Raw genomic sequence first — 12,349 nt, forward strand, 5'->3', positions numbered from 1 at the left:
CTCCGATTTCATCCCCCACTTAGTCGACAAAGGTAAAAGCATCGTCCGCTCCGTTTACACAGGATATTTGGAGACCACAAAAGATTGTGCACTGAAATATTCAGCAGACTTTATTATAATACTGCGCATTGAAAATCGTTTAAATTCAATATTATTCTATATATAATACTTTTATTTTTTTAATTCTTATTTCCATTTCATCGTAATAAATATTATATAAATAAATATTCATCATCATCATCATCATCTCCCTGACCTTGTCCCACCTACGTAGGGTCGGTGCACCAGGTTTCCGTCCTCCAAATCAATCTGTTTGCCGTCATCTCCATTGTCACCCCCTTCTTGATCATGTCACATTTCATGCAATCCATCCATCTCTTCCTAGGCCTACCTCTACCGGTGTTCCTCCACACTCATACTTAACGTTATCATAAATAAATATTGTTATAACCTTATATATAAAATTATCGTGTCACAATGTTTGTTCTCGTACTCTTCCGAAACGGCTTGACCGATTTTCATGAAATTTTGTGAGCATATTGAGTAGGTCTGAGAATCGGCTAACATCTATTTTTCATACCCCTATTTAGTTTTTTTTTAATGCGCACGGAAGGAGTAGCGGGCGACACCTAGTATTTTATAATTCTTAAATCATTTTGATATTTTAAGCAATAACTTTTTTACGCACATGAACAAAGCAAATATAGTAAAGCCATAAAACAAGATAATTAAAACACGGCAAACTTTATTAATATACTTCTATTACCTTAAAAGCAATTAAAACAATTTTAACAATACTATTCAAATATTAAATGGCAATAAAATTTTACAGTACAGTTATAGAAAGTTTCACGGAATATTTAAAATAGCATACAAAGGATAATGGTTGGTAATAGTGATTTCATACAGCGGTTGAACCATCCTCAGCAATTATACACCGTATAGTTAAAACCAGATGTGTCAATTAGAAACAAATTAATTGGTTACCGAGGTTGTAATGGTTTACGTTTCTAGTGCCTGTACTATTTTAATACGTTTTAATATGTACGTTTTGTTTTAAATAAACGACTTAACATTAACAATATCATTTTGTGTTTTTTTTAATTTAAACTTAAACATTTTATGTGAAAATTTAATGATATAAATCGCATAATCTATATATATAAAAGAAAGTCGTGTTAGTTACACTATTTATAACTCAAGAACGGCTGAATCGATTTGACTGAAAATTGGTGGGCAGGTAGCTTAGAACCAGGAAAAGGACATAGGATAATTTTTACCCCGTTTTCTATTTTTTATTCCGCGCGGATGGAGCCGCGGGTAAAAGCTAGTATCTAATAAAAGTAAAAGATTTCAAAGACCTATAAATAAGAATATGAAATCGTAGTAGCTTAGCTTTGAAATTCAATTCAGATATCGGATCGTACGTAGCTAGTGTGAAGACGTGAATAGGAAAATCAGAATGCATTCAAACTAGCCATAGAATTCCATCAAACGAATTGAATTCTAAAGATCAATAGAAAGACGTTGGTTGAAAGTTAAGATTTGCTTAACTTAAAGCATAAGTAAAATACGAAACATTAAAAAAGGTAATGTGTTTCCCAAAATATCTCAGGAATATTTCTATTTCAGAGTTATAACTTATAATTTAATATAATTAACATCATATTTTCTTTTTCTTCAATTATTTATTGAACAAAAAAAAGGAAATAATTATTATTCAAATTTTATAACTTGCAATCCGTATTGGTGTAACGATGCATTGTTCTTAAGAGAGTAATCCGGGACCGGGACTAAATGATTTCGAACAGAAACAATTCCGAGAACACCTGAGGTCCGGAGACAATGTCCGAACTACGCCGAAGGGACTCAATTATTAGCTAACTTGTTTATACGATGTTACGATTGCAGAATAAATATAATACACTGCTTGTGTAATATTTTAGTTAGAATGTAGTTATACTGTATATCGTACAAGAAGAACTTTGATTTTCGTATACACTTACCTCATAACTAGGAATTTAAAATCTTTAGAAGGTTTACTTTAAGAGTTTCCTAGATTAGTAAGATCTCGCTATTTGGTGTAATTTTTAGAGTTACCAACACGATAAACATCTTTCGATTTGGCACTCTACAACATTAACGCAAAACTTTTCTTTTTTTTTCTTAAATTATTAATTATTAGAGACATTAATTTTTCTGAAGTAGAATATAGTAGAATCATAAAAAACCTAGATTATCTACAGCCTAAATATGTGTAAAAATATAAAATAAAAACTTCAATATTCAATTTAACGTTATTGTATCTAGTTAGGTCTCAAGTCGCAGCAGACGGTAGCCACCAGACGCTCCCCGAGCTGTCGGCGTCGGGCTGAACGCTGATTAAATTCCGATGAATGAGAAAAAAATTATCGTCGCCGTGAGCGCGGAATCGAATCAAAACTTCCAACAACTTTCACGAGCTTCGTTACGTTACATTTATCACAATGAATACAAGTCTATTCCATTATCCGCATTTAAACTCCGTGTATTGTGTTTATTTAAATACTAGCTGTTTTCGCGATTCCGTCCGCGCTTAAAAAAAATACTTAATATAGTCTATGTCTTCTTCCAGACTATGCCCTACATCTATGCTAAATTTCATCGAGATTCGTTGAGTCGTTTTGGAGATACCTTCAAACAAACATACATCCATCCATCTAAACACTCGCATTTATTATATTGGTAAGAAGTAAGATTTTAATAATGCAAAATTTTTAGAGTGTAATTTTGGAAGATGGTGTTCTGTAGGAGAAACGTTAAAATTTGTTTAAAGATCGCATAAATTTACTTGACGTAACTAACCTCCAATCAAGTAAGAGATTAAAAAAGAAACAGTGGTAATTGCGGATGTCTATGGGCAGCGATCGCTTTGCTATTTCAGCGAATTCAAGTGGCTTCGCTCGTTTTACACCTTGTAATATAAAAAAAAAATGCTGTTTTTTTTTCAAATTGACAAGAGTTCAATGCCCTAAGAAGCTCTGGGTTTAATAAATTAAAAACATAGGAACATGTAACCCTTCGTAGTGTAAGAAGCACTAATGAAGCGAGTTGAATAGCGCCTCAGTGAAGTTCGTTATAACACATCAATACAACTTGGACCTCTTTGGTGTCTCAAATCTACCACTAATAAGGAGCACAAATTGAATAGATTCTATGACACATTGCGTTTCTATAAACTGAATATTCATACAAAAAAATATCGTCACCTCAATAATGACCTAACTCTGATTTGAAAATAAAACCGATTAACTGAAGCTCCAATCGACAGCGCCATCTATTGGTGGATTTGTAAAAATAAAAACAAAACAAAATTAATAAATCCTGATTTTACAATAAAAGTTTATTGTAGAAAATACATGAAAAAAATCCAAAATTTGATTTAACGATTTAAAAAAGTTATTAGTTGTGAGATTCGAAGTCCTTTTAAATTAATTTAGAATTTCATTTCCGACGTCGACTACAAGTGTTGTATAGCTTATGATTTAGTGAATTTCTAAACCAAGTATTCTTAAAATGAGGGTGATATGGTGTGATATGTACTAAAATACTTCATACATAAGGAAAGTACATAAAAGAAAAATAATAAAGTGAATAACTTTCTAAAACAGTGTTCTTATTTATAGCAATATTTATATTATAATAAAGAAATCGCAATTGTTTCATTTGAGAATATATTAAATTTATCGTTCGCATAATTAGCAATTAGGGGTCCCTTTTTCCTGAGAACGCAATCAATTCACAATTATGTAGGAAAGGTTATACGTAGCTTTATTAAATAAAATCTTTTCAAGGACCGACTCCCTCTAATTTAGCTCAATTTCCTTTTCTCGGGGAATTTTTAATTACCATGATTTAATGTCGATATTTAAATGAAGCGTTATTAAAAAGATCTCATTACAAATTCTCTGAACCTTTTCTGAAAATTAAAATCAACATTTTTGTGTAAAAATCAAAAGCTACATTACCTTCTAACATTAAATTATTTTTTTTTACTTTTTTCAAGTATTAATATTCATGGACACCAACAATAATAAAATATCCTAAAACTTTTAATTTTTAAATATAAAAGAAGTTACATCATTTTGAATTCCTTTAAAGTATGTAACTATGTTCAAACTATTAACATATTCAACAATTATTTTCAACTGTATTGAAGAAGATAGACCAACTGTTACGGCACAAAATACTTAGTAAACTTGTAAAAAAAAATCTTGCTAGAAATGTACCTAAGTACATTTTTTTCACCATTATGTCGTTCAATGAACGAATTAATTTGCAATTTTAATATCCAACTAAACAGAAATAATACATCAAATATTTTCTGCAATGAAATATGATGTTTAATTTAATTTTAATACAAAATAAATTACAAAACATTATGTATAAAATAAAATATTGCTATAAACAATATTTGCATTTAAAAGCTTTAGTTCGAAAGCCGGTAGAGTTCGCGTGAAAGCGGCGACCTTTTTAAACATCCAATAAATTATTCAATAGGATCACCTACAAAGCGCACCATCTAAATATTTAACTTGCTTAGCATAATTTAAAGTGCAAAATGCACCAATGAAGGCTGGATAAAAATAAACGAGAGTATCATGATAGCCCCTCTAAGGCATCAGTGATTCCCAAAGTCGTCGAAGTGAACCTTGGGGTTCAAACGTTTGAGAATATCTGCCCTAGATCAATTGAACCCTTATTACCCAACGAGCCTACATGCCAGCTGTTTGAATTTTTAATTAAGCCTTCAATTCCACTGGTAGTCTTAAGATGCCTCGGTGATAAGTTCATTCGAAAATTTCGAAATGAAAAAGGTAATGAATGGCTCGTAATTTTATGGTCTTGTAAAATTAAAATTGCAGTGGATTTCTTACGAATATAATGTCATGGATCCCATAATTCAATTAAAATATGTTGAAGAAAGGAATTATCTGAAATAGGTTTAAAATTAAATACAAAAAAAAAAGTTAAGTCCCACGTTGGGCGTCAAGCAAAGTCCGTGCGCGGAGTAAATTTTCACTTGAGTCCACTCTCAAACTTTAATCACCGCTTAATTAAACTTGAGTGCAGTGCACGTGACCACCCCCTGCCACCTCCTTCCACCTAAATAAACCCCACAATACTGTCTTGGCGAAACGAACGAAATTACATTACATCGATATACTTTAAAAGACTTATTTGTAAAAGTACGTCTTGAGTGCACTTTTACACTACCTTCTTGTTGGAGTTCCCCTATCTTATGTTTTTAAAAATGTTATCACCGTAAAATGAAAAAAAAAAAACAAAGCGTTAGCAAGTGAGGATAAACAAATATATGTTAGAGTATATTTATTAAGAATATTTTAGTATAGGAGAGATTGGTAGAGAAGAGAGTTGAGTATTTTTTTATATTACATGGTGGCAAACGAGCAAGCGGCCTCATGAATTCGCCGAAATGGCGAAGCGACCGCTACTCATAGACATTCGCAATTGAAGATGCGTTGCCTACCCTCAATCGATGAAGGAGACGCACAAAGATAATATTTAACCTTGCTATGCATCTCCCTCCTCCATCAAATCCACCTCCCCTTCTCATCCTTTCCTTATAATAAAAGGGTGGGAAGGGAAAGAGGAATAAAATAGGCCTCCGGCACCACACTCATCAGACGAAACGCGGAATACCTATATGTAATGTCATTGACAAAATATGTCAAAATTTGTATGAGATTCAACGTTGCACTTTATGCCCGATAGGGGCGGATTTGATACTTTATCGACAAAATTTTGATTTCTTTCGTTACGAATCCTTTCTTAAAAATTATCATGCTAGACCCTCAGCATTGTATTCTGTTTAGTAAAATAGACATACTAGGAAGCGAAGTAATTAAAACAGCTAGAGGCCTAAGTTTCTCAGTTAGCCGCTAGCGTAGATTGCAAACACTACAAAGCTGAGATTCCTCAGGTAATTGGTCTGGTCTAGACTCGTTCTATGTCTTGACAATACGCAAAATGCGCGCTCTACTGTTGCAAGTTGCGAAGTTGCAAGTCCCCTGACTACAATACCAGAGTCAAATAATTTAATTGTAAAACGTAATCTTCCTATTAAGTTAAAAGCAGTGCTTATCTGTATGCTGGTTTTAGATTCAAGCTGATCGCACTTTGTTTCAATTTAATAGAAGCGTTTTAGAAAAACGCATAGCTAAGTCAGTATGACTCTATCACCAGTCTTAGTGAAAAGTCAGAGAAACTACCATACTACCTTTAATGACTCTGTGCAGTAAAACGTACGAGTCTAGCATTTGTTTTTAATAAATTGTTTATTTACCTAAAAACATTTGAAGTAAATTGTGCAGAATTTTATTGATATTGATTCAGAAGATATGAAACGTATAAACAATTCGAGAAACGTAAACGTCACATTAAACGTGTGAAGAAACTGAAGACAGTAATTTTACGCGTTATATAACCCGTCCTGCGCCGAATACAACCTCATTTGTCATCTGGCCCCAACGATGTAAGACTATTACTTTTCTTTTAAAACATTTATAGCATTATATTACAAAACGTTTGTTGTTGAACATCCAAGAAACCATTAAAGCTTAAATTTTTAATGATTTCCTCGATAGTTTTGTTGGCTTTTATCCATATTAAAAAAAAAACAAAGATTTATAATTATTAAAAGATATTCGCAACGTGGTTTAATTGAGTATTCGAGATTAGAATCGTTTATTACTCAATCTTAACCTGATCTCGGAAAGAGAGGTCTTAATAGAATGTTGTTATAGTTTTTCTGCAAATTTATTTTAAAAATATAACACACTGTTTTGTTTAAGTCAGTAACATAGTATGAGGAAGACATTTGGCGTTTCCCCTTCTCAAATAACGTTCTAACATCGATTCCTGGGGTCCCCGACAGCGGCCAATGATACATATTTATCTAACAATATTTATGGCCGTTCTGAAAAAGCACCGCGATTTCCCCGTGTCCTTTTTCATATTTAAAGTTTTCGATGTTTTATGGCCAGATATATTGTCGAACGGCTGGGGAATAGATGACTGCCCTGACATATATGAATAAAACAATATGCGGCACATTTCTATGTTCTCGAATTGGAAACAATGTATATGTTATTTTACAATTTATAGACATCATATCTTCATGTGACTTAACTCACCTAACCTCGTATACAGCTTGACCGATTTTGATTTTTTTACAAACTTTTATTTAGTTTAACTTATCCCGATGTTTGGCATCAAATCTTGTAAATTAAATTTGATCCTCTTTCCGGTAACTGATTGATATTTTGCATATATGTATGAATTGCGTGACAATGCAATATTATCCTGACATGATGTCATGATGAATATTGAAGGTGGCCATAAGAACTTCGTTTGATGCGACGAACAAATTGTTTCATTATCAAGACCTATTAAGACTTTGTTTTCAGAAAGTTGGTATTCCTTTCAATTATATTTTGACCTATATTTGATGTTAAAAGTCACATTTGAAGATCAAATTTCCGAAGACGTTTTTGTTAAAACCGTAGAAATTACGCTGGATCCGTTTACACCGATAACATTAAGATCATAGAAACAAATATGAGCCAGACAATATTAAAATTTTAAGGATAAAAAATTTGTTTCAACTCAAGAAAGTTATACCATATATAATCTCTTATCGTCTGTCCGGTCAGAACGAAATCCGAACACAAATCCGATCCTTTGACGATACATTATCACAAAATTAGACCTTTTCGTATTGCACGATCGAGTGACATATTTATCAAAGCATAAAAGGGTCTTGTTACGTACGATTATTGAGGGCACTTTAGTGATACGTTCTGCAGTGACATAACGTTTAAGATCTTGGTAAATGGAGAGTACTATTGAATATTTTAAGAAATGTTGTCTTTGAATAACTTGCTTAGATTATTTCTACAAGAAGTGTTATAAAATAAAATAATATTCGATTCTGTTACCTATAAATAAAAAACAAAAATTGTATATTTTAATATCGCAGCCGACGATCAAGATATTTCTGCGAGTTAACAAATATCCTAAATAAATTAAATACATCTTAACCTTTTTGCATTTAGTTTTCACATTTATATAATAATTTGAATTATAGTAAGTAAAGTATTATAAAAAAATAAATACGTTTAGTGCAGGCAGTTATACCACACTTAAAAGCTAAACGATATTCGTTGAGCCTCCACAAAAACGTGAATAAATTTAACTAGAAGTTGGAGCTGTGCCAAGGAACTAAATCATATTTCAGATAAAATGACCTAGGTTTTATGCTAACAGAAAGTCCAGCGGCTAGATAAGCACTCGTGTTATTTCACAATAAAAACTTAACAAAATAAACCAAATTTAAACTGCTTTAATATAGCTAATAAACATGAAACTGAATTTTTAATTTTGTTACAGTCGGTTTCTAGTGCCGAAATAATTTCTAAGAGAACATTTTTGCTTATGTTATAGCCAAATTGAATAAGAAAATGGCAACATTGTTGTGAAACAGGTATTATGACAGTGGAAACTCAGAGAAAACATTAAAAATGCCAATTTGACATTTCACTACATTGTTATATGTCTATGTGGTCTTTGAATTATATTTTAATTTACTTTAATTAAAAAGAAACTCCTTCGAGAATTTCTTACGCAAACTGCGAAAACGTAAATAAAAAAAAAATTATAAAAAATATTTCATTTTACATTCAGGTAGCTCGTAAATAAATGTATATTATTCAAGGCGTACAAAGCCGGTCAAAAGAGGTGACAGGAAGCAGGTGGGCCGGTGGTTAAGAGGGTCGATGTATTGTGAAGGACAGATGTGTTGGGACGGCTTTTTAATGCCCTATCCTTTATGGTCATACATGTATGTTGCGTACTTGGTATTCCAAGGTATAAATTGCGGCTTTGTAAATTTAGAATACAGCGAAAACGATAGGTCTAAATTCTAAAATATCAATATATGACATGTTTAAAAATATTTTTTATGGTTCAGAAAAGTAATAGAAATTAAACAACATTGTATTTTCAACACCTTTTAATAGGTCGTTCAGAAAGTCATTTCGTTTTTTCTCGACTTAGGATTCGTGTATTTTAGACGAAGACGTACCATGTCCTGGAAGGTCGGTTGGAGCTGATAAAATCATTATTAAACATAGAAAATAGAAATAAAAACGTAATGACTTTCCGAAGGACCAATAAAATCCCTGAACAAACTAAAATTAAATCATCAAGACAGACGCAATAGGGACATTACAGAACTGGTCTTGTGAAGTGTTTATGATAATTCAGTGTAAGCGTTCAACAAGACAATTTGAATTGCCTATGAAGCGAATTTATTTAACGATTTGGACCCGAATGGCGAAAACACTGCAAAAACATCGGAATTGATGAAGATAGAACATTAATTCTGTTCATATCAATAAATTTCTCGATTCGATATCTATACATTATATCGCAACTTTGCTTTTAAAAACTTGCCCTACTGTAGATCTGGCGATTTACAAAACATCTAATCTACGCTAATATTATAGAAAAACGATTTGTTCCTTTGTAACGTATAAACTCAAAAACTACTGGACCGATTGCAAAAATTCTTTCACCTTTATGATAATACTGTACTGGAATCCTTCGTGGACGCAGTCGGCGGCGCCTTCTAGTATTCAATTTATTAACACACGTGTCTCGACTGATATACATTGGATTATATAGGCAGGTAATAAAAAGAGGTGATAAAATCCTTCCCGCAGACGGCAGTAAATCAAAGTAGCGGGAACATTCGTACTGTTACCGTGTTATGTCTTCAGAGGAGTTCCCGAGGCGGGCTATTATCGCCCACAAGCTCTAAATCTAAAGATAACGGGCCCAAATATCGTCCCAGCTCCCATCAAATTCCCTCGCCATGTTTAAAATAAAAATTTAAAGGTAAGGGCAATTTATTTGATATGCGTCACTTAAAATTACAAGATAATGTAAATTTTTGAAATACTGCAAATTGGTACCAACACGACTAGGAATTAATTCTAAATTGTTACATGTAAGTCCTATTGGTTTCCAAGTTTTTATCCGGAAATCGGCAATAAAATGATTGAACAAAATGGAACATTCGTAAATGAGTCTTTATTTTACGGTACATAATAAAGGTTAAAATACAGAAACAATAACTAAAATATAGTATCCTATTATAACGGAAGCCATAAATTTGCCGAAACCAATAAATCTCATAACTATTACGCCAATTAGGCAGCGGTCAGCGACCCCTTAATCCGTGCTCCAAGTTTCCTGAAAAAGGGTCCAGTACCGGACTTAGCCTCACTCCAAATTGATTTATACCCAAAGATAAGCAGATCGAAAAGTTCTAACAAAAATGTGCTCTGTAAAATGGATAAAACTATTGTTGAATCGGCAAGGAACGCGCAGTGGAAAGTGCCATTGTAATAAGTTATCGGTGAAGGATTTGTGGCTGCGAGTTGGATCGCGCACGGCCGCCCTGATTTCGATATTGATCTCAGTCGGACGTCGTTTCACCGACAGATGAAAAACAGTAGCTCAGAACGACCTCGTGTGGCCTAATTTTAGAATTATTCATTTATCTATTTACAATCATTATACATAAAAAAACAATTTAAAATAAGAACGATTATAAATGAAATTGTGCGTGTTATATCTTAATTCTAGTTTTTGCAGTATCCAAATTGGGTAAATTTATTGATTGGAATATGGCGCTCAATTCTGAAGTGTGTTAGCTAACTTTCTTCGCTTTCTTCACATTCCTTGTCACCGATTTGTCGACAAGACGTCTCTTCATTGGTGAGCCATACCTCAATGTGTTACCAATGACGATTCTCTCAGACAATCGGAACTGATCATCATAGATAGGCCGCAAAACTGCATAACTTATTCCTATAAGTTTACCTTTATATAGTTCCTCTCTCATTAAGGTATTTTCAAAGAATCTAGTCTTAGTATACTTTAGTACGCGATCTATATCAGCACTGGTGAGTTTCAATAATGCAGCAATCGCTACTTTATCATAATCATCCGAATCTCTGCAGTCCACTTCGAGTTTTAATTCTGCATCTTGTTGTGGATATATTATTTGTTTAATTTGAAAACGATTCGGTCCGGAGCCAATCATGAAGGCGCATCTGAAACTATTCTGTTTATCGACCAGATTGTTCAACCAGTGAGCGTTCCTCTCTAAAGCGTCCAGTACGAAGCTGACGAAGTCATTGACGTCTTTTTGTTTTTTATATGACACGATAGCGGCGAGCGCGGTGTCCGGGAGGTACTCGGGCTTCGGCGAGTAAGTATCGGGCAAATCAACACGTCTCGATGATGATTTCTTCGTAAACATATTAAGCGGCACACAATTTAAATAGTTAAATAACTTCTTAATTTTTTTATTGGCAGCAATTTTGAAATTACTAGAAATTTTTTAGGTTGTAATTTAAAACTGTTTTTTTGGATGGATGACAAATTTGAAAGCAAATTAATATTTAAAAATCGGAATGTCAGTCGTGTTAATGTCATTTCAGTAATTTCCTTATCAACTTATACACTATAGAGGTTTATATATTTTAAATAAATGATTTTGTTTTTTCTAACACAGGGGGAAAAAATTGCTCTCTCGACTTCAATACAAATATTAGAGTTCCGACAAAACACGGAACTTATTACTAATGTTTTCCGAAACAAAACAAAAGCAAACAATAAGCACCTGTTAGCGTAAATAAGAGACATTTTTGCTTTCTTTTATAGTAATTAACTGAGAGTAGTGTGTGGGGGGGGAAGTAGGGAGTTGGTAGTCCACCTCGAACAATGGCCTTTGCGGGCGCTTTGTTGGCAACAAATCACTTCCAACTGATCACTCGACAAACAATACTACATTCTTAATACATCCTTCGATACCGAATATTATCTTTGTCTTCTATCAGCTTATTTACACAAAGGCTAAACAAAATTACGAATGAAATAATATTTAAATCATTGTATTTAACAAGAGCAGATCCGGATCCGTTCAACCATAGTTTTACGTGATAATAAACATCCATCCATCTGAACTTTCAAATATATAATATTAATACGATTATCAATTATAGAAAAACTAGCTTTTACCCGCGACTTCGTCCGCGCGGAATAAAAAAATGCACACAAGATAAAAAAGTTCCTATGTCCGTCTGCTAGTTCTAAGCTACCTCCCCATCAATTTTCAGCTAAATTAGTTAGACCAATCTTGAGTTATAAATAGTGTAACTAACACGACTTTCTTTTATATATATAGATAGATAGATATAGATTTGGCAACTTAGGC

General features: G+C 33.0%; 2 protein-coding genes across 2 annotated transcripts in view; both read right to left on the reverse strand.

Annotated features, from left to right (window-relative positions):
* The window catches only part of LOC106719817 (uncharacterized protein CG43867), a 237,087-nt gene that overhangs the window by 223,573 nt on the left and 1,165 nt on the right, over positions 1–12,349 (reverse strand). The window lies entirely within an intron of this gene.
* On the reverse strand, positions 10,700–11,439 carry LOC123721645. Its single transcript, XM_045680940.1, has one exon. It carries the CDS (start codon positions 11,390–11,392, stop codon positions 10,778–10,780), a length of 615 nt encoding a protein of 204 aa, XP_045536896.1. The 5' UTR covers positions 11,393–11,439; the 3' UTR covers positions 10,700–10,777.

The sequence above is a fragment of the Papilio machaon genome, chromosome 14, assembly GCF_912999745.1.
Source record: "Papilio machaon chromosome 14, ilPapMach1.1, whole genome shotgun sequence".
NCBI classification, from domain to species: domain Eukaryota; kingdom Metazoa; phylum Arthropoda; class Insecta; order Lepidoptera; family Papilionidae; genus Papilio; species Papilio machaon.

Coding starts and splice junctions, on each gene's coding strand:
- LOC123721645 (XM_045680940.1), bottom strand. CDS start 11,392: ATGTTTACGAAGAAATCATCATCGAGACGTGTTGATTTGCCCGATACT.